Source organism: Phocoena sinus, chromosome 10 (genome assembly GCF_008692025.1).
Source record: "Phocoena sinus isolate mPhoSin1 chromosome 10, mPhoSin1.pri, whole genome shotgun sequence".
NCBI lineage: Eukaryota > Metazoa > Chordata > Mammalia > Artiodactyla > Phocoenidae > Phocoena > Phocoena sinus.
Window position 1 is genome coordinate 81,308,603 of NC_045772.1, and position 23,864 is coordinate 81,332,466.

The following is a 23,864-nucleotide window of genomic DNA, read 5'->3' on the forward strand; positions in this document are numbered from 1 at the left end:
CTGCTGGAGCCATTTTCCCAACAGCATTTGTTCACTTTGTGTCTCTGTGTCACATTTTGGTAATTCTCAGAATATTTCAAACTTTTTCATTATTAATATGTTTGTCATGATAATCTGTGATCTTTGATGTTGCTCTTGTAATTGTTTTTGGCCACCACTAGCCACGTCCACATAAGCCGGCCAACTTAATCAATAAATGTTGTGTGTGTTCTGACCGCTCCACCAACCTGCCGTTTCCCGTCTCTCCTTTTCTCCTTGGGCACCCGTATTCCCTGAGACACATCAATATTAAAATTAGGCCAGTTAATAACCATACAGTGGCCTCTATGTGTTCAAGTGAAAGGAAGAGTTGCACGGCTCTCACTTTACATCAAAAGCTAGAAATGATTAAGCTTAGTGAGGAAGGCATGTTGAAAGCCAAGATACACTAAAAGCTAGGCCTCTTGCACCAGTTAGCCAAGCAGTGAATGCAAAAGGAAGGTTCTTGAAGGAAGTTAAAAGTGCTACTCCAGTGAACATATGAATGGTAAGAAAGGGAAACAGCCTTATTGCTGATATGGAGAAAATTGTAGTGATCTGGAGAGAAGATCAAAGCAGCCACAACATTTCTTTAAGCCAAAGCCTAATCCAGAGCAAAACCCTAACTGTCTTCAATTCTCTGAAGGCTGAGAGGTGAGGAAACTGCAGGAGAAAAGTTTGAAGCTAGCAGAGGTTGGTTCATGGGGTTTAAGGGAAGAAACCATGTCCATAACATCAAAGTGCAAGGTTAAGCAGCAAGTGCTAAGGTAGAAGCTGCAGCAAATTATCCAGAAGACCTAGCTCAGATAATTCATGAAGGTGGCTACACTAAACAACAGATTTTCAGTGTAGACAAAGCAGCCTTCTATTTGAAGAAGTTGCCATCTAGGACTTTCATAGCTAGAGAGGAGAAGTCAATGCCTGTCTTCAAAGCTTCAAAAGACAGGCTAACTCTTGTTGCGGGCTAAAGCAGCTGGTGACTTTGTGTTGAAGCCAGTGCTCATTTACCCTTCTGAAAATCCTAGGGCCCTTCAGAATTATGCTAACTCTACTTTGCCTGTGCTCTATAAGCGCAACAACAAATCCTGGATGACAGCACATCTGCTTACAACATGGTTTACTAAATATTTTAAGCCCACTGTTGAAACCTACTGCTCAGACGAAAAGATTTCTTCCAAAATATTACTGCTCACTGACAGTGCACCTGGTCACGCAAGAGCTCTGATGGAGACATACAACCAGATTAATGTTGTTTCCTTGCCTGCTAACACAGCATCCATTCTGCAGCCCATGGATCAGGGAATAATTTTGACTTTCAAGTCTTATTATTTAAGAAATACATTTTATAAGACTATAGCTGCCTTAGGTAGTGATTCTTCTGATGGACCTGGGCAGAGTAAATAGAAAACCTTCTGGAAAGACTTCTTATTCTAGATGTCATTAAGAACATTTGTGATTCGTGAGAAGAGGTCAAAATATCAACATTAACAGGAGTTTGGAAGAAGTTGATTCCAGCCCTCAGGGATGACTGTGAGGGGTTCAAAACTTCAGTGGAGGCAGTAACTGCAGATGTGGTATAAGTAGCAAGAGAACTAGAATTAGAAGTGGAGCCTGAAGATGTCACTGAATTGCTATAATCTCAAGTTAAAACTTGAACAATTGACGAGTTGTTTCTTATGAGAGAAGAAAGTGGCTTTTTGAGATGGGATCTGCTCCTGGTGAAGATGCTGTGAGGATTGTTGGGATGACAACAAAGGATTTAGAATATGACGTAAACTGAGTTGGTAAAGCAGTGGCAGGGTTTGAGAAGATTGACTCCACATTTGAAAGAAGTTCTACTGTGGTTAAAATACTGTCAAACAGCTACAGAGAAGTTGTTCATGAAAAGAAGATCGATGCAGCAGACTTCATTGTTGTCTTATTTTGAGAAACTGCCACGACCACCTGAACTGCCACCAAGCCCCACCCTGATCAGTCAGCAGCCATCAACACTGAGGCAAGAGCCTCCACCAGCCAACAGATCATAATTCAGTGAGGGCTCAGATGATGGTTAGCATCTTTTTTTATGATTAAGGTAATTTCATTCATTTATTCTTACATTTATGAATTTATCAAATGACATGTTATTTTGAATACACTCTGTGAAAAGACTCAACTGTTATTAGGACAGGCATGTCATGCAATGTTTGAACATGGGTAGACACTGACCTTCTTTGATGCTAAAAGAAAATAATCCAGATGGTGAGCAATTTTTAGCATTAAAATATTTTTTAAGTTAAGGTGTATACATTTTTTTTTTACACATAATGCTGTTGTACACTTAATAGACTAAACCATCGTGTAAACATAACTTTTATATGCACTGGGAAACCAAAAAATCTTCCTGAGACTCATTTTTATTGCGATATATGATTTGCCGTGGTGGTCTGGAACTGAACCTGCAGTATTTCTGAGGTATGCCTATACTAATGTGATTAATTAAGATCACTTATTGCAGGTGCGTGGGTGTATTTTGTTCTACTAGAGAGTCATTTAAATGGTTGGGACAAATGTGAATCGTACTTATACATTCTCCTAAGAGCAACATAACGTGTTAATTCAGAAAGGTGAGAGTATCATCTCCATTTGAGCAGAGTATAGAACTTGACACAGTCTGGAAATAGCTTAAGTCTAATTTGTTATTTAGTTATCCTGTCAATATCCTTTCATTTATCTGTTTGTTGTTTGAATGGAACTGGGGTTCAAATTTAAACCTCCAAAATGGAGCAATAAAGTCTAACAATAGATCAGAAAACTGCCAAAAGGTCAAATAAGAACCAAATAGTTTCTTTTCATCTTCTACCATTTTGCTTTTTCGCAGCTCCAAGTTCTTGGGAGTTTCTGTAGTAGTCAAGCCCTGAAAGCTCGGCCTGTTCCCAGTCGGTAACCAGATAATGTCTTTTTTTGGCATATATGTTATAATATTGAAGAAGGGAAATCACCAAAAAAAAAAATCGATGGAAATTCCATTTACTTTTAGGATTTCCTTTCCTTTGAGGTTTCAGGGTGGGAGCTGAAGTGCCTTTGGTCTTAGAGAATAAAATACAGGTAACCACAGCAGCCTGAAATTATCCTCCTGCCCTAAAAGGATTCCAGCTGCACTGGTGACTCATGTAGCCCTGTGGGCCCAACCCAGCGTAGAGAAGAGATAAGGAGGGAGGGTAGTAGAGGCACCTTGGATACACAAATGTCCAGTAGTACCCTTGCCCCAGAAGATTGGGGGAGGAGAGTGAGGGTGTGCTAACTCCCCATCTAGTGGCAAAGAACCAGCTGCTTCTTCAATTTAACTTTTTTTTTTTTTTTTTTTTTTGCCTTGGCTGGGACTTCACATGATCCACCTTGAAATGCTTTTCCTGGCAAAATAGTTGCTTTTTAAAAGGAGAAGGGAACCCTCAGAATGGGAGAAAACATTTGCAAATGAAGCAACTGACAAAGGATTAATCTCCAAAATTTACAAGCAGCTCATGCAGCTCAATAACAAAAAAACAAACAACCCCATCCAAAAATGGGCAGAAGACCTAAATAGACATTTCTCCAAAGAAGATATACAGAATGCCAACAAACACATGAAAGAATGCTCAACATCATTAATCATTAGAGAAATGCAAATCAAAACTACAATGAGATATCATCTCACACCAGTCAGAATGGCCATCATCAAAAAATCTAGAAACAATAAATGCTGGAGAGGGTGTGGAGAAAAGGGGACACTCTTGCACTGCTGGTGGGAATGTGAATTGGTTCAGCCACTGTGGAGAACAGTATGGAGGTTCCTTAAAAAACTACAGATAGAATTATCATATGACCCAGCAATCCCACTACTTGGCATATACCCTGAGAAAACCAAAATTCAAAAAGAGTCATGTACCAAAATGTTCATTGCAGCTCTATTTACAATAGCCAGGACATGGAAACAACCTAAGCGCCCATCATCGGATGAATGGATAAAGAAGATGTGGCACATATACACAATGGAATATTACTCAGCCTTAAAAAGAAATGAAATTGAGCTATTTGTAATGAGATGGATAGACCTAGAGTCTGTCATACAGAGTGAAGTAAGTCAGAAAGAAAAAGACAAATACCGTATGCTAACACATATATATGGAATTTAAGGGAAAAAAATGTCATGAAGAACCTAGGGGTAAGATAGGAATAAAGACGCAGACCTACTGGAGAACGGACTTGAGGGTATGGGGAGGGGGAGGGGTGAGTTTTGATAGGGCGAGAGAGAGTCATGGACATATACACACTAACAAACGTAGTAAGGTAGATAGCTGGGGGGAAGCAGCCGCAAGGCACAGGGATATTAGCTCGGTGCTTTGTGACAGCCTGGAAGGGTGGGATGGGGAGAGTGGGAGGGAGGGAGACGCAAGAGGGAAGACATATGGGAACATATGTATATGTATAGCTGATTCACTTTGTTATAAAGCAGAAACTAACACACCATTGTAAAGCAATTATACCCCAATAAAGATGTTTAAAAAAAAAAAAAAAAAAAGGAGAAGGGAAATTGAGATGGAAGGTGGAGCAGAAACATTTTTTAATAGTGTTATATGGGTGGGAAAGGAAGAAAATATTTGCAGCAAAAAGTCTGCCAGAAAATAGTTTCTTCCTTTATAAAATCAGGAGGTTAATCTAAATGTGATCTTTACAGTCTCTTTCAGTTCAAAGCTGTGATTCTTTGAAGATTAGTATGTAATTCTCATTCGCTCACTCAATGGTATTCTTTTTAATGTGTGTTGCAAAAGACTCCTTTTAGCAAATATCCATGAAGCATGACTGTTGGTTAAGAGCTGTGATTGCTCTTTGTAAAGACACCAGCTACAATGCCTTGAAACCAGGAGCCTTAGTTCACTTAAAATATCGAGTGTATCAAAAAAATCAAGCAAGGGCTTCCCCGGTGGCGCAGTGGTTGAGAGTCTGCCTGCCGATGCAGGGGACGCGGGTTCGTGACCCGGTCCGGGAAGCTCCCACATGCCGCGGAGCGGCTGGGCCCATTGAGCCGTGGCCGCTGAGCCTGCGCGTCCGGAGCCTGTGCTCCGCAACGGGAGAGGCCACAGCAGTGAGAGGCCCGCGTACCGCAAAAAAAGCAAGTAAGCAAGCAAGAAAGGCTTACCTGTGTGCAAGTTGGGACTCCGAGGGCGTGTATATGTGGAGTTGGAGGATGAGAAAGAACAGAAATGAGGTTTAGTACAGTGACCATCACCGAACAGCAGGTAGCAAAGGTCCAGGCAGCTTCATTTTAAGGACTCTCTCTAATGTCCCTTCAGCTCCTGTCAATGTTTCATCAGACTGAGCTCCTTCCAGGTCGGTATAAACGACGTAAGTTCACAGCACAGCTCACAGTGCTCAGAAGTGTCAGGCTGGTTGGCTTGCCGGAGGAAGATGCCACAGTGACCAGTCATCATCTGAACATCTCTTTCCTGGACTTCTGGACTTAATTTTTCCCACCACCATTCTGCCCCTCGCGATGCTTCTTTTTGATAGTCCTGCCTCATCTCTGCTTCCAGCCTGTCCCTCGCCTTCAGGCAGATCTGTCTCATCCACTCTGGGTCTCGTTCCTCACACCTGCTTCTTCTCCCTTCTGCCTACACCTTCTCCCCATTCACATCATATGCTTCTAGTAGAGGGAGCTGGAGCCTCAAAGAGGTGGCCAGGACACGTGTGCAATCCTATCCACAGTGATAGGTTTCTCTTGTCCTCTGTGTGTGTGCCCTGTGTCAGATGAGTGTGTTCTCATCATGCCTTGAGATTCGTCTCCTGACAGCAACTGCCCAGGATCTCTGGAGGTCCTTAGTGCAGGTTTGTTCCCCAGGAAGCAGACTCTGAACAGAGATTAGCACGCCGGAGGCTTATTAGGGAGAGCTCTTAGCATCAACACTGGTGGAATGGAAGGGAAAGAAGCAGGCCTGGGCCAAGCGAGAAATTGGGTTGTGTTGTGGTCTTAGTGGGGAGCCTCTGGGTGGTGTGAAGTTGGGGTGTCCTTTCAGAGTTCTCTCTCATTGGAGTGAGGGGGCTGAGTTTTTATGCCCCCGTGGGCTGCCCTGGAATGGGGTGTGGTCTTGCTTGAAGCAGCTGTTTTCAGACCAGCCAATCCCCAGAGGGCTGACTTTTGAGGGCTGTCCCCCAAGTGGCACTGCCAGCAGCTGAGGCAATAGTCCTTCCTTCCTGAAAGGGAATCTGGGCAGGACCATCACAGCATCCACTACATATATTTTCCAGAAAAGTACCAAGACTGGAAAAACTGTAGGTCAAGATTAAGATCTCATAGGAAATAACAGATTAGGAAGAAAAATAAAAATGATTCAGATCTTATAGAAGATAGAGATTAGGGAGACAAATAAAAACAACATTAAGACATTTAAATGCACAACAAATTTCTAGAGATGAAAAAAATTTCTAGAGGCTACCTACTTCCAAATGCCCCAGAATCACTGGCATCAGAAATCTACTCCGGGCAGAAGGTGTTTTATGGAATCCTTTTCTTCGGATGTGAAGGGAGATTTCTGTGATATTCTGATCTTCTGAGTCTGGTTCTCTTACCAGCTTTGTGCTGTGCTGACTGCACCTCTAAGTCCTTTCTGGCTTAATGTATAATGTCTTTTACACTTTTGTTATATATTTTTTTCCTCCTTAAGCTTTTAGAAGTTTTAGAAAAAGTGCCTATAACTGTCAGGTTTTCTCTTAGTTATCAATGGTGCCTGGGAGGCCTTGTTTTCCCCCTCTGGGCTTACTTAGTCTTCTCTCTCTATATCAAGAGGTTCTCAAACACATGATCTACGCTAGATCATGTCCCTTTAAAAAATCAAATGAAGGTATAAAAATAGGCAGAGAATAACTATGTAATATGTCTATTATATAGTTAATAGTGAGTGTCCACCATTTGCTAGGCCACACATTTGACAGAGGATTACATCAGAAGGGAATCTATTATTTATATTTAATGCCTAGAACACATCAAAATCTTGCATATTTTTATCTGTAATCCTTGTCACAATCCAGCAAGTAGGTATTATGGCCACACTGTGCCCAGGAAATGTGCTCTTACAGAGGGTAAACACTTGCCCTGAGACCATACAGCCTGCAGCTTGCTGAGCCACATTTTGAATTCAGCTTTCTTTTTCTTTTTCTCTAGTTCTTCACAAAAACCAACAGCCCTGCCGTGGATGTGCTTTCGGCTGTTACACTACTTTCTGTACAGATGACTTCTTCATCTGCAGGGACTCTGCTTTCTACTTTTTCCAAGTTTCCTAAGAAAGTTTAACACAAAACAGTGGGTGTTTATTAAAGAGTTTTGATTTAACTTGAGGTGACTTCACAAGTCAGATCCAAAAAAAAAAAATTTAAGCCAAGAATCTCGCCTTCGTGAACCGTTGTTGGGATTGTCTCAGAAGCAAAGTTTGAAACACAAGTCTTAAAACTGTTACCACTTAAATATCTTGAAGTTGGATGTTCCTTTTCACTCCCTGCTGGTCTCCCTGGCGCTGTTTTTGGCTTTTTCTCCACGTTCCCACATAAGGATCCTTCTGAATCACATCCTCTGCCTCTTACTAGTTATCATCATCTCTTAGAGAGTAACAACCCAGTTCCCTAAGTTGGTGCCCACAGGTCTTCATAATCTGCATTAGAAGTCTCTAGTTCTGTCTCTTGCTGTTTCCCCAGTAATACGAAACAATTTTATCCTCCAGGACACTTTGCTATGAGCTACTTCTGTATTTCATATATACTTTCATAACTCGCTTATCACTAGGATGAATGTATGTGCCATGCCTTATATAAACATGCATTTGAAGGACAAAAATATTTAGAGACCCTAATATTCCAAATGTATGTTGGTGACTTCTTTTTTGTTAGTGTTGAAATTTTTTATGTCTGTTTTTCCTAGTAGACTTATGAAAGGCTCCATGACTCTTAGAATTACTACCTAGAAAATTCAATAATAAAGATTCAAAATTATTGACTAAGAGAGCCAGAGTGGGGAGAAAAGCTATGAAAATACATTCTGTTTCTGTTTCCATAGCTGACTTGTACCATGCCTAACATAACATGCATACTTGGCTTTCAGAAGTATTTACTGAGTGACAAACATTTGATGAATGTATGTAACCTACATGTTTTATATAAATATGTATTTGAATGATAAGAATATTTTCTAGATCATGACATCTCAGATTTATAACTGTTTTTCTTTTATTACTTAAGAACTTTTAATTTGGCTTTCAAAACTTCCAGTGAATGGGAGATAACATGACAAATGCCAGTTCATGTTAAAATACTTCCTGGTATTTTGTTTCTACAATTTTAGTGATTAATGTTATACCTTTTCACGATCTCTCCACCATCTCTTTTTTATAATTGATGTATAGTTGATTTACAGTGTTTTGTTTCTGGTGTACAGCAAAGTGATTCAGTTATAAATGTGTATACACACACACACACACATATATGTAATATATTCTTTTTTATATTCTTTTCCATTATGGTTTATTACAGGTAGATATTGAATATAATTAGTTCCTTGTTCTACACAGTAGGAGCTTGTTGTTTATCGGTTTTATATATAATAGTTTGCATCTGCTAATCCCAAACTCCTAATTTATCCCTCCTCCCCCGACCCTGGCTTTCCCCTTTGGTAACCATAAGTGTGTTTTCTATGTCTGTGAGTCTGTTTCAGTATTGTAAATAAATTCATTTGTATCATATTTTAGATTCCACATATAAGTGATATCATATGGTATTTGTCTTTCTCTTTCTGACTGACTTAGTACGATAATATCTAGGTCCATCCACACTGATGCAAATGGCATTATTTCATTCTTTTTTTATGGCTGAGTAGTATTTGGTTGAATATATGTATACCACATCTTTTTAATCCATTCGTCTGTGAGCATTTAGGTTTGGTGCACCATCTTAACAGAATAATATGGTTCAAATATTCCCTTGCTAACTGTGTAGGTTCATAAATTTCAGGAGGATTTAATGGGTATGATGCATGCATAACTTCCATATTACACTAAGTCAGGAAGCAACTCTATAACTGCCTTCTAGTTCTCTCAGTCAGGGGTTTCTCACATAAATTTATGATACATAAAAATATTTTTGTTATACTTCGTAATTAGTTTAACTCAGTAGAGGCAGAAGACTCTGTAGGTTCATCTGTATTTCTCTGGGATGTGTTGGAAACAAAGGCATTGTCTATAGTACTTTGGGTTTTGGTTTCCCAAAGGTATCAGCCACACAATGGATGAAGCACCTTCCACAGTTTAGTGTGGAGTTTATTCTTATTCTCTAAGCTATAACGTGACTCCGAAACCTCTGGAGTTCTGTAGGAGTGGTGTAAATGATTCCTGGCAGCCAGGAATAGCTACTGACATTACCAAATTGAGTTAATAGGACAGAATCAATACCTAGATGACCTCACAAATAATGAGAATGACTAAAGAGGACCAGGTTGTCCTCACCTTCTTTCTACTCAGTTATTTCATCCAATTGTAAATACTGTTTGACCCTCAGAATCTAATGCCTCAAGGTGTTAATACACTGGGGTAGGTTCCTCAGTTCCCTCAATTTCTGGTCAAGGGCATCCACCAGTGACCTACAGTAAGGCACCTTATTGGAACCCAATCATAGATTTGTAGAATGTTAGCATGTAAAGGGACTGTAGAAATCGTCTATATGAACTTCAGATCTTCATAGTACCTGTAGCAAATGGTCATCTAGGATCTTTTGGAACACCTGAGTGACCAAGATTTTACTGCTGCAAAAGGTAGGCCTTTCTTATTTACAACAGCTCCAAATATTGTCTCTTTTGTTAGGTTATCCTAAATATACCTCCCTCTCACTTCCAACAAGCAGCCCTACTTTTGTTCCCTGGAGCCATGTGGAAATCTAGCCTCACTTTCACATATCAGTTCTTTCTATGTTTGCAGATGGCCGGCATGTCACCTGAATATCTCCTCCTCTCTGTGTCATCACCGGCAGTTTCTTTAACAGTTCCTCTTATGTTTCTAATATTTTTGATCACTGATATGGCAAGAAAAGTTATTTTCTCATTCATAATAAACACTTTACTTTTGTAATACAGTCTAGATGAAAATGAGTGTTTTTGGTAATGATGACATAGTATTGATTTCTACTGAACTTGAATGAAACTAAAGTTCTAGTTTGTGCTCTGTTAACATCACATTTTCCCATCACATACTTGAGTTGGTTTTATTTGGACCTAAATGGCAGGGCATTTTATATTTTGATTTTACTTTGTTGGATTTAAAGCCATTAGTTTTCTTTTGTTAATGCATAGATTGATTTGCACATATTGAACCCTCCTTGTGAACTTGGGATGAATCCCACTTGGTCGTGGCCTATGATCTTTTTTATGTATTGCTGGATTCGGTTTGCTAATATTTTGTTGAGAATTTTTGCATCTATATTCATCAAAGATATTGGCCTTTAATTTTCTTTTTTTGGTGGTGTCTTTGTCTGGTTTTGGTATCAGGGTGATGGTGGCTTCATAGAATATCTTTGGGAGTCTTTCCTCCTCATCAATCTTTTGGAAGAATTTGAGAAGGCTCAGTATAAGTTCTTCTTTGTATGTTTGGTAGAATTCGCCTGTGAAGCCATCTGGTCCTAGACTTTTGTTTGTAGGGAGTTTTTTTTTTTTTAATTACAGATTCTATTTCACTTCTAGTGATCGGTCTGTTCATATCATCTATTTCTTCTTGATTCAGTTTTGATGGGCTGTATGTTTCTAGAAAGTTGTCCGTTTCTTCTAGGTTGTCAAATTTGTTGGCATATAATTAATTATTCATAGTATTCTCTTATGGTTTTCTGTATTTCTGCAGTGTCAGCTGAGATTTCTCCTTTCTCATTTCTTATTTTGTTTATTTGGGTCCTCTCTCTTTTCTTCTTGGTGAGCCTGGCCAGAGGTTGGTCAATTTTGTTTACCCGTTCAAAGAACCAGCTCTTGGTTTTATTGATTTTAATCCATTAGTTTTCAACCTGTCCGTGTAGTTTTGGGATTTGATGGAGTCATTGACTATATTAGTTATCCTTCATTGTTTCATGTTGTCTTTGCATTTGCAAAACATGCTCTTTCTGACTTCACCTGTCACTGACAAAAATACTTATGTGGGTGAGGCAACAACAGATCAGCAAGGAACTAGAGGCCCTTCTGTACTTTAACAGTGATTGATTTAATAGTACTCTTTGGCCATAATCAGTTAACTAAAATCATATACCTATGAAACTGTACACTATTCAGTGTATATCTCTATGGTATGATATATCAGAGGAGTGGTTGTTTTTGGTGGTGGTGGTGAGGGGGAATGTAGAGCTCAATAACTGGGAAAGGGCACAAAAGAGCTTTCTGGGGTAACGGAAATGTCTGACTATCTGGATACCCTGTGGTTTATATGGGTCCTTCTAGTCCAAACTACTAAAATCTTTCATTTAAGATCTGCGTATTGCACTGTATTTAATTTACATCTCAGTTATAAAAATAGTATGTAAGTCCACTTATTGCTTGCATTACCAGCTGTTAAGAATTAAAGATCAGTTTGGCAAATTAAAATGAAATCTTGAGGTTTGGAATACTGAAATGACTTTGTCAGTATTTGACAGTGATGAAATCCAAAATAAGATGTAGAACTTAACCAGTGTTTTGTATGAATTGCTTTTTCAATTTATCCTTTGAATAACACTTCTTTAGGGTGTGGGATGGGAAATAATTTTCCTTTAAGCAGTCTACTTGATATTCAGAAAAAGATGGCTAATAACATTACTATACTTTAGTAACATGTTTCTAGTAGGTTTTGCTTTGTTCTGTTTCTTCTTTTTTATAAATGTATTTATTTTATTTTTATTTATTTTTGGCTGCGTTGTGTCTTTGCTGCTGTGCACAGGCTTTCCCTAGTTGCAGTGAATGGGCGCTACCCTTTGTTGCGGTGCGCGGGCTTCTCATCGCAGTGGCTTCTCTTTGTTGTGGAGCACGGGCTCTAGGCACGTGGGTTTCAGTAGCTGTGGCTTGTGGGCTCTAGAGCGCAGACTCAGTAGTTGTGGCACATGGGCTTAGTTGCTCCATGGCATTTGGGATCTTCCCAGACCAGGGCTCGAACCCGTGTCCCCTGCATCGGCAGGCGGATTCTTAACCACTGCACCACCAGGGAAGCCCTGTTCTGTCTCTAAGGTCTTGGAAAGTTGGAGTCTGTAAATGGCATATCAACATACTGTGTTCAACGAGTGTTTATTCAGAATGAAGAAAATTAGGTGTCATATCATCTACTCTGGCCATTGAGTATTCTTTATAAATCATTCCTCTGCAAGACTTCTCCTTTTAGAGGTGATATTTTGTGTCAACCATGTCATAGTGTAAGAGGTAATGAGCTATGATTATGTGATGGACCACAGGCTCATTACTAGGGTGGCGACCACTATAATAGAACATAATGAAATAGAGAAGAACTGTTTTTCATGGCTGTAGTGAAAACATGCATGTGTCCTCCATTTTTCATTTTGAGGTAATACAATTATATGGTATTTTTCATTCTTCATGATTTTTCTGCACACATTATATAATTTTATTCTCACAAGGAATTGGGACCTATTTTATTAGGATTAAGGTTCTGAGCATCGGACGGCAAAGTAATTTGAGAAAGATCACAGTAGTCTAAATCTTTTACACCATTCAAAGCCTAGTTCAAAATTGTATCTCTTCAGTGAAGCTGCCTTTCACTCTCCTCACCCTAAGATAATTTTCCCAATTAAAATAATTATCCTAAGCAATTTTGTATACCGTCCACGCTATACTATTACTATCTTATTTGCTTTGCATTTGGTCTTCAATTGGGGAGGGGGGAGACATGATTTCTGTTTTCTTAGCTCTGTTATAAACTCTCTACTTCTCTTGTGTCCTCCCATCCTCGATATCCTTAATATAAGAGCCAGATGAACATTGGCTACCTAATAAATAGTTTCTGAACAGGGGCTGCCCTTAAAATTAAATTGTGTCATATAAACATAATGCCACGAGTAGTGTTGGTTCATTATATAATAATAACTGGTGGATAAAATCACTTGAGAATAATGTGAGCAGATTCATGATATGATTAATAATAATGCTACGTTTTCAGTACACAGTTTTAACTAGGATATTTTCTTTCTGCATTTGGTAGGTTTCTGAGTTCTAGTATACAATCTTTGGAAACTTGGAAGGTGATAGCCTTTAGTGAATCAACATGGTGTGGGGAAAAGATGCACATTGACATTAGTTGACCTGAATCTGAGGCTCTGCCACTTTCTGGCTGTGTAAAATGAGATGGGTTCCCCACCTCCCTACCTGCTGTGAACAGTGTATGTGGCCTAGCAAAGTACATGGGATGTGATATGCCCTTGATAAAGTCAGATTCCATGATTTTCCTTATCTCATTGTTATCTATTGTATTAAACATGTTTTTCTTTTAAACAAATACGTTTTTAAGTAACATGAAATTATATACGCTTTTAGAAAAAAATTAGAAAATTAAGAAAGTATAAAAGAAAGCAAGCCAAAACTCACCTTGATGAAACTTACCCTTAGTGTACTAATATCTAATTTTTTATATAAGCCTTATAAAAATAATTATTATTTTTTTGACTGCATTGGGTCTTCGTTGCTGTGTGTGGGTTTTCTCTAGTTGCGGTGAGCGGGGGCTACTCTTTGTTGCAGTGCATGGGCTTCTCATTACGGTGGCTTCTCTTGTTGTGGAGCACGGGTTCTAGGCACATGGGCTTCGCTAGTTGTGGTGCGTGGGCTCAGTAGTTGTGGCTCCCGGGCTCTAGCACTCAGGCTCAGTAGTTGTGGTGCATGGGCTCAGTTGCCCCGCAGCATGTGGGATCTTCGTGGACCAGGTATCGAACCTGTGTTCCCTGCATTGGCAGGCGAATTCTTTTTTTTTTTTTAATTAATTAATTAATTTTTGGCTGCGTTGGGTCTTCGTTGCTGCGCACGGGCTTTCTCTAGTTGCAGCAAGCGGGGACTGTGCTTCGTTGTGGTGTGCAGGCTTCTCACTGTGGTGGCTTCTCTTGTGGAACATAGGCCCTAGGCATGCGGGCTTCAGTAGTTGTGGTGCACAGGCTCAGTAGTGGTGGCACGTGGGCTTAGTTGCTCCACGGCATGTGGGATCTTCCTGGACCAGGGATTGAACCCATGTCCCCTGCATTGGCAGGTGGATTCTTAATCACTGCTCCACCAGGGAAGTCCCTTGGTAGGTGGATTCTTAACCACTGCACCACCAGGGAAATCCCAAATTATCATTTTTAATAATTTTTTTGTTTATCCAACTTTTTTTTTATTTGTGCAGTAATCTAACAAGCATGTATGGAATGGCTGCTATGTGTCAGGCACTATTCCTGGTGTTGGAGATAGAGCAAAAACTAGATAGAATCCATGTCTTCATGGAGTTTATGTTCTTTTTTGAGGGAGGATACAATAACCACATAAACAAATATAAAATATGGTGTGAGATAGTGATAATGCCATGACTGAAATGTAAAGCAGGATCCAGAGTGATGACAATCCTTCTTTAGAGAGGGTGGCTGGAAGAGATCTGAGGAGGGGACATTAAACCAGAAATCAGAAAGGATTTTGAGGGAGTCAGCCAAGTGACCATCTGGGTAAGAGACCTCCAGGCAGACGAATACCAAGTTCCCTCCAGCTCCAGCTCATAGATTAAAAACTCTGTTTGCCTGCATGGATAAAGAAGATGTGGTACATATATGCAATGGAATACTACTCACCCATAAAAAATGAAATAATGCTGTTTGCGTCAACATGGATGGACCTAGAGATTATCATACTAAGTGAAGTAAGTCAGAAAGAGAAAGACAAATACCATATGATATCACTTATACGTAGAATCTAAAATATGACACGAACTTATCTGCGAAACAGAAACAGACTAACAGACATAGAGAACAGATTTGTGGTTGCCAAGGGCAAGGGAGGGTAGGGGAGGGATGAGATTAGTAGATGCAAACTATTATATATACAATGGATAAACAACAAGGTCCTACTGTATAGCACCGGGAACTATATTCAGTATCCTGTAATAAACCATAATGGGAAAGAATATGAAAAAGAATATGTATATTTATGTATAACAGAGTCACTTGGCTGTACACCAGAAACTAACACAACATTGTAAATCAACTATATTTCAATAAAATAAATTAAAAAAATAAAATATCATTGGGGGAAAAAAAAAAAGAAGTTCATGGACTGGATATGTAGTTCTCCAAAATACTGTGATCTGACTTTGAACTGGGAGTGCTGGTTATTTATTGTCTTCTAGGGTGTTAAATCTTGATCTTTCTTTTAGTCCAGGTTGATACCATGTTCCCTATTACTCTGCTTATATCACTAGCTTAACTAAGGTTTTGAGCTTGTGTTAATGTTTTTGGGTTTTTTGCATCAGAAAAGTCCTTTTATAACCCAGACCCTAACCGCTGGGAGGAAGCACTGCTCCAGAGAATGTTCAAAATAGAAAAAACTGCTCTAGTTCTAGAGAGTGTAGGCATTTTCCAGCAAGTGAAAGTTTATAAGGAGCTGCTGAGCAGGGAGGGGAAGTAGGAAGACGTCCTGAAACATGTCTTTATGGTTTAACATCATTCTGTTTCAAATGAATTATAATAGCAGCAGATATATTTTTCCAAGTCCAACTATAAAAATATGTTTCAGGGAAATAAGAATGGTTTTGGGGTTATCCATTTTTTGGCTTCTATTACTATAAAGCATTGAGAACTGCCTTTGGTAGTCACTAAACGAGAAAATTGCTGTGAACAATTATTCACAGAACTCTTATCAAATATGTCTATTATCTCTTATAAATGTTTAGAAGATTTCAGAAGTGTCTATCTGAAATCTAAACAATTGGAAAATTCAGATTATCCTTTTTATTCTTATGTATTCATAGGAGAAAAGTATTTCTAATAGAAAGAGGTAACAGATAAAGATGACTTTAAATAAAACACCAAGGGAAGTAAGGTAAATTTCAATCATGTAAGATTCTGTTAAATCTCTTATACTGTCTGTAAATCCACATAAGTCTTAATGATTGTTGAAGCCTATAGTATGATTACCGGCAGTAAAATGACTTTGGAATAAGGAAGAATTAAATCACGGTCAGCACAGCTTTAGTGTTATGTAAATTCCTTATTGCTTTTCACGTCTCTGGAATTGGTAATGGAAACTTGGCTCACTGGAACCATCAAAGAAATAAAGCAGTGAACGCTCAACCCGTTCCCAGTTACCATTTCTAGTATGCATTTGCTGTACTTGTCTTACTTTGGGGTTTTTCTCTTGAGGGAATTAGGATTAGTAAAAATAACTATACAATCATATAATGAAAGAACCTGGACAGTCTATCTGCTTTTGTTTCTAAGCAATTCTTTCCTCTGTACTTTTACCTAACAAAGATGACTCCATTTTTCACACCATTTCAATATACTTTATACATAAATCCAAATTCTAGTTGTTGAGTTAATATAAAAGACATAGAAAACCTGAATTTATCCAGAGGATTTATATTATGATACAGTAGCCCTTTCACTGAAAACTTTTCAGTAGTATTAACTAATTATGGTTGAGAAGAGAAATAGATTTCTTCTTTTGCATTGCTGAAGACCGATCACCTTTGACTTAGCAGTCTAGAATTAGAAATTTTTCTGTGGAAAAATGGATACCAGGAGCCTTGCACATCTGTTATTTATGTGGTGTTTGACTTATGTTTTCCAAGCTGTAGTAGTTCCTAATTGAAGCACTTCTCATCACCACCAAGCAACTCTAGAAAATGTAGCATCTTTTTTTTTTTTCTTTGCGGTACGCGGGCCTCTCACTGTGTGGCCTCTCCCGTTGCGGAGCACAGGCTCCAGATGCGCAGGCTCAGCGGCCATGGCTCACGGGCCCAGCCGCTCCACGGCATGTGGGATCTTCCCGGACTGGGGCACGAACCCGCGTCCCCTGCATCGGCAGGCGGACTCTCAACCACTGGCGCCACCAGGGAAGCCCGAAAATGTAGCATCTTTTAATTTGCAAACTCAGAGTTGGCCATATATGGAGATGTTAGGCAAGTTGTGTGGCAGCCACGTGCCACAGGCATCTAAGGATGTGGTATCACTGGAATGAACCCTCCCATTTCTATGACAACATGTGTTATATATTATTATGTTTCTGGCCTCTAGATTTTAATTTCTTGGTGACAAGATCTATGTTTGGGGGAAAGAATTGTCTGAGTGAATGTTTTGTATGTAACAATCATTTAGATTAAATGATATTTTCCATGCAAATCTAAATAAGATGCAGACACTGGGTGCCAAGGATTTTTGTGTGAATCAAGTGTAAGAATAACAGAGGAGACTGTTCTGTGTTGGTGGTGAGAAAGCATCTCTTGGAGGCTAACACATATACATACTAGAATCCAGGCTCGGATAAATGTACTGGTTGAACATTGATGACCCAAAACTATTGCCAACAACCAGATTGTATCCCTGCAATCTATGGGGGGATTTGGAAATACTCAACTGTTATGATTGTATGAGAACCATAGACAATGAAGCATTCTGCCTCATTACAGGTTTTTCTGTTAGAAAATGGGGCCATCTCAAATCCTTTGTCTCAACCCTGTCTAAACTTGTAAATTATCTTTCATATATTTTTTTCTTATCCCTTTTTTTTGGCTTATGCAAGCAGCAGTGTAATAAAAGTTCCTAGATTCTCAGAATGAAAACCCAAATTAATTTCTGCCTGGAAGGTGCCGCTCTAGAAAAAATGATCCTTCATTGTCTGCTCAAAAATGTACTATTTCAGTACCACCCTCTTGTACATATACTAATTTCATCTATGGATAAGATAATGAACTTTAAAAGGCATTTCACCTTTCACAATGTACAAATAATATTGGTTACCACTGGCTCCATGGTAACTGTGGTCTGCGCATAGGACCGTGAAGTCCTCCTTTACATATTTTCCTTTTATTTGTTTGCCTTTCAATCCTGTAGGTATTCGCACAGTTTATGCTCTTTGCTTAGAGCTGAGAGTTTTATCTCATCCCATCTTATTTCCATTTCCCTTTCTCTTGGTTTACACCCTGAGACACTGGGAGAAAGGAAAATTCTTTGCCAGATTCTTAGGCCTTTGCTTGAGGCAAAGCTCCACAAACACCCATGAAGCGAAGACCACTGTTCTGAAGAGAAAGTAGACAGTTGTTCTTGCAAATCCTTGTTGCTTGTTGTAGGGATTTAGAAGTGAGAAACAGCAGTTAAGCTGGAGAGGGTAAATCGTAACAGTGGCAGGAGGATCCTTTGGTACAACTGCTTGTGGTCAGTGTGAGGAATGAGTGCGTGGGCAGTTTTATTGGAGGACAAATTAAATGAGAAGCCAAACTCAAGAGAAGACACAGAAAAGGAGTAACACCTCGTTGAAAGTGATCATTTGTCAGTAATTTGTTTCCCTAATTATCTCAAATGTAGCTGCTTTTTGTGGCTTTTGAATTACAATTTTCTATTCAAATTGATGCAGGAATGGATAAAATGGTGCTTCCTCTCTAGGTAAGAGCTTTTCTTAAAATGAAGCTGTAAAAATCCTCCTCCTAAGCTCTTTTCACAAGCATTACGAAAGCAAAGCTAAAAAATCCTTGGTTTGAGGGTAGGGTTAGGACACTAATTTAAATGTTTTCATATAGTCTTTGTATCCTCACTTGCAACGCCCTTTATTGTAGAGATTGATAACCTTTCTTCCTCATTACTGTAAGAGTTAGTGCCTATTGGTGCGGTAGTTGGTAGGACTTACTGTGCTCTAGAAGGACCTGATTAAGATATTGTTAGAGCTACCGACAGCTCACCTGCAGTGTGTCATTTGAAAGCACTTTCTGAGAAAAGTAAACTTTCAATTCTAAAATCTGTCATTTTGAAATGTGTCTGCACTATTTTAACTTTATCTGCAAGGACATAGCTGGAGCGAGGCTATTCATTCCCATCCTTAGTACTCTTCCTGCCACATTTTCAGTCTGGTTGTGGCCAACTGGATGTAACAGCTGTCTCCCAAGGTGGCGTGTGTGTTGACTTAAGGACTTTTCTCGTGCCAGGAAACAATGTCATGAGAACCATCCATGGGGTGGGAGAATTGATGACCCAGATGGTGCTCAGCAGAGGTTCCATCTTCCCCATGAGTGTGCCTGACATCCAGCCCAGCCTGCATCCCAGCAAGCAGGGGAGCCCCACCGAGCACGAGGATGTCACTGTCATGGACACCAAGCTGAAGATTATTGAGATTTTACAGGTACAGGGCCTAATGGAAGGGAAGTGACAAACACCTAACTGTGCCTATTGGTTTAACTTCTTACACATTTTGTTCCAGATCATTGTGTAAATATTCTGAAGTGGTATTGATCTAATTTTATTCCTTTTACATTAATGATAAGCCTGGTAAGAAATCTCACACTGACACTATTTAACATATTAATTACATGTGTGAATTCTCACTAAATATATTAATGATGGTACCTAACAAATGTGGAGCGCTTTGAGGTTGACATAACTTCTTTCATATGTATTTTCTCATTTAGCATTGACCCTGATTAAATTTTACCTTTATTTAAGAAGGATTTCAGAGTAGGCAAAGTTAAGATTGAATTCCAACTGTTTTTCTATTTTTAATTGAATTAGACATATGATTCTACGTATACAGATTTATTGTAGTAAGAAACTCAAATAAAATTTTATTTTTATTGACAAAAATGTTAATAATTGTTTTTAATATTTTATGTAAGTGACTATCTCTCTTGATGATTTCGTTTCTAAGAGGCTAGGAATAATATATATATATTTAAAATTAACCTAGTCTAATACCTATCTCTATGAATTTAAAGGGGGTAAATTACTATTTCATGACCAGTGGTTTAGTGGATAAATTCCCCATTACTGTAGCTATGAATTCTTAGCTTTTTTTTTTTTAAGTTTGGAAAGTAGTTTTATGATTCTTTAATTATAGCATTTATTCCAGATTCGAAGAATGGAGTCTGGAGTTTTTGAGGATCTATTAAAATTCTGGAAACAGTTTACTAAGTCTTTCATCATAATTTAATGTAGACTGAGCTACCAGAAGTGGGTTAGTAGTCCTGGAAGGGTCTGTACATTTTTATTTAAAGTAATTAGATTTATAATCATAAAAGATTTCACAGTTCCTCCCGGAATTCCAAAGGCTGAATCCCGAGAAATATTGGCAGCCCTCCCAACCCTGTGTTCGTGACCCGGAGAGATCACTCAGTTGTGCTGTTCTTAACCTGTGGAAGGTGTTGAGCACCTGACCTGTGGGTAATGGGCCTCCAGCTTAGCCTCCTTCTCCTCATGGGAGAGCCTCTGAAATACGTGTCCTCATTTTAGCCCAATGACAGTTCAGAAAAGCAGCATTTACAAAACAGTCCCTAACAGCTAAAAAGCGATGAGATGGAGATACTATGGCAGGGCAGGCTAGGGCTGACTTGCTTTTGCTGCCTCTTTGGGGTTCTTTATGTATTTCTTGTTGAACCTCTGTTCTTGCTCTGATTTTTGTGCCTCCGTGTCTGAGTCTGATGGGCTGTGTCTGTGTTCCCATGTGCTGCTCTTGAATGTTTCTTTCTTAGAACTTCCCTTCAAGAATTTCTTTGTAGCCACGTTCCTTAAGCAAGTTTCCTGCTTTCTGCCATCTCTTCCTCCTCTCAGGCTCTTCCTTTCTTTTCCCCATCATTTCTTGTATTTCTTTTAGTCTTTTTATTTCTCTCTTATTCTCCCCCTCTATCTGTCTTCAGCTCTTTCTCAACTCTCTTTCTCTGACTTTCTTTTTATTCTTCCCTTTCCCCCCTTCTCTTCTACCTTCCATTCTTTTTCATAATTAAATATAGTAGAGGATGATAAGTTTGAATTTTGGCTCTATTTATAAAATATAATTCATTGAACACTAATCTTCAACTAAAAGCTAATAAATGTTTCATTAATTCATGTTTTAATAATTTGTTCTTTACATAAGTTTGTTTAAAAAACACCCTTCTTTTTATGCACCCACAGTCTAGCTTCTGCTCCCACCCTCTGCTCGGGGCTGCCAAATCCACTGGCTCTTTCTCAGCCCTCTTCTCCCACAATCTGTCTCCTGCTTTGAAAATCCCCATATTAACTGGAATCAGTTCAGCCAATATGTGGTACAGTGCTCACTGCATATTAATAAAAGAGTCTCTCTGGTGTTTACTTTTCCTCCTGGATTATATGCTCTTCAAAGGCAGGTTTTATATCCTTGGTACCTTTTCTGTACCCTTGGCAGCTTCCTCAGTAGCTGGCTCAACAAGTTTGTTGAACTTGATGGAACATAGCTAACATAGAGCATGGTTGCTGCTCAGGAGGAGCATAAAGTTCTAGCAGAGGAGGAGAAGGGGGACAGGGAGAGGGAGAGAGAGCGAGAGGGAGAGAGAGCGAGAGTGAGAGAGAGAGAGAGAGGGAAGGAGGGAGGGAGGGAGGGAGGTTGATTCAACTTTGGACCTGTAGGTGTAAATAATGTGTTGGGTGAGCAAAGAGGAGAAAAATTGATTCGGACTGGGGAGCTAGGGAAAGCTTCATTTCAAAAGGGATTTAAATAGGACCTTGGAGGATATCTCAAAAGCTAGTTATTATAGGGTGGAGGAGAAGAATATTCAAGGTAAAGTGAACAATGGAAATGAATGTGCAGAGGCAAGAGAGAAACTGCAGGCATTCCAGCCTGTGCTGTCAGGACTGAGAAGAGTAGAACAGAGAGTGAGAGAAAGGGGGCAGCAGGAGGGGGGCGCGGGGGAGGGGTCTGATATGATGGCGGCGTAGCTAGAGCTAGGGGGAGATGATACCACCAAATACCAAGTTTTCTCGAAACTTGCCTGACCATTACTGTTTGCTGGAACAATGAGAGTCTCTTAAGAGAGTGTAGGGGACACAGATAATAATTATACTGGGAGCGAAGGCCAACCCAGGCCTCTCCCAGGCAAACTGGGATGGAAGGTCACCCTGTATAAGTACAGCTCTCTGTTGTTTCCCGTCTCCACTCATGTCGGTGGCACATACTTTTTCCTTCTCTGATCTCCACTGCATTCTATACCACGTGAGGTAGCCCTCCTTAATTTCCTAATTATTTTAACAATGCTGTATCTTGTTTTCCCAACTCAGTCACTGGCATCTTGAGGACTCTGGGCTTCAGGCATTTGCATTCTTCTCAGTGCCGAGCACAGACGGGAACCTTATTGACACTTAGTTTCTGTCAATATGTCCATTAAGGAGAACAAGGACAAAAACACAGACCCAAGGAAAAACAGACACTAAGGAGGCACATCCCTGGTATATTAGATGCTATTACCTAAGCTGTCCCTTTGTAGCCTAGATCCAGGATTCATTGTGGTGTAGCCAGAATCCACACCATTGCAGCTGAAATCTTGCCTTTCTGTGCCTGAATGAGGGTCACAGCTCCAGTACTTTCCTTGCAGAGCCGGTGAAAACTCTGCAAAGTGCTTGGGAAATTATGTCATCGTTACCTCTTCATCCAGACCCAGGAGATACCTCTACTTGGAATATTCTGAGAGTAATCATGGAGAGTCAGGTTTTCTTCTTTCCAAAAACTGTTCAGGGATTTTACTGACATTGGCTAATGGAAATGCATCACTTTTCTTAGTGTTATGACTGATTATCATGTAAGCAACAGAAGTGATAAGAGTTTACGAATAAAGTTTCTAACTAGTTCATGTGACATGTTGATAGTACTGTGGCTCTTGGTGTCCTGTAATGAATTTTTAAACACCATGCTGATGAAAGAAACATGTTGTTTTTAATGTTTCTTGTAGTTTATCCTGAGTGTCAGACTGGATTATAGGATCTCATATATGCTGTCAATATATAAGAAGGAATTTGGGGAGAACAATGGAAATGCTGAAACATCTACCAACGGCTCTCCCGATACATTGCTGCCATCAGGTATCTCCTCTGTGACAATATTTCCTCTTTGGATGGTGTTTTCCTGAGAACCTGAAAGTTCCTTTTATGTTTTAAAACAAGAAGTATTCCTATGAGACAAAAATGTCAAAATAATCTCCACCAATAAAATGAAGGAACTGAGATAGAAATTAAATAACTTGCCTAGAACGGCAGCGAGGATGTTTGCTGCTACTGCTGCTTTGGATGCAGTTTTTCTGGTAATCTTCACAACTCTGTGAAGTGCAGGTACTGTGTTGTTTTTTGTTTGTTTGTTTTTTCAACATCTTTGTTGGAGTATGATTGCTTTACAATGGTGTATTAGTTTCTGTTTTATAAAAAGGGAATCAGCTGTACATATACATATATCCCCATATCCCCTCCCTCTTGCGTCTCCCTCCCCCCCACCCTCCCTATCCCACCCCTCTAGGTGGTCACAAAGCACCGAGCTGACCTCCCTGTGCTATGCGGCTGCTTCCCACTAGCTATCTATTTTACATTTGGTGGTGTATATATGTCCATGCCACTCTCTCACTTCCCCATCCCGCTCCCCAGGTCCTCAAGTCCATTCTCTAGTAGGTCTGCGTCTTTATTCCCGTCCTACCCCTAGATTCTTCATGACCATTTTTTTTTTTTTTTTTTTAGATTCCATATATATGTGTTAGTATACGGTATTTGTTTTTCTCTTTCTGACTTACTTCACTCTGTATGACAGACTCTAGGTCCATCCACCTCACTACAAATAACTCAATTTCATTTCGTTTTATGACTGAGTAATATTCTATTGGATATATGTGCCACATCTTCTTTATCCATTC

At 39.5% G+C, this 23,864-nt stretch overlaps 1 protein-coding gene across 2 annotated transcripts in view; it reads left to right on the forward strand.

Annotated features, from left to right (window-relative positions):
- Nucleotides 1-23,864, forward strand: part of ITPR2 (inositol 1,4,5-trisphosphate receptor type 2) — a 530,755-nt gene that overhangs the window by 193,819 nt on the left and 313,072 nt on the right. For both annotated transcript variants that reach the window (XM_032646410.1, XM_032646411.1), the window contains exons 22-23: nucleotides 19,176-19,369; nucleotides 22,920-23,049. In XM_032646410.1, the coding sequence (XP_032502301.1) occupies nucleotides 19,176-19,369; nucleotides 22,920-23,049 (324 nt within the window). The remainder of the gene's footprint in view (nucleotides 1-19,175; nucleotides 19,370-22,919; nucleotides 23,050-23,864) is intronic.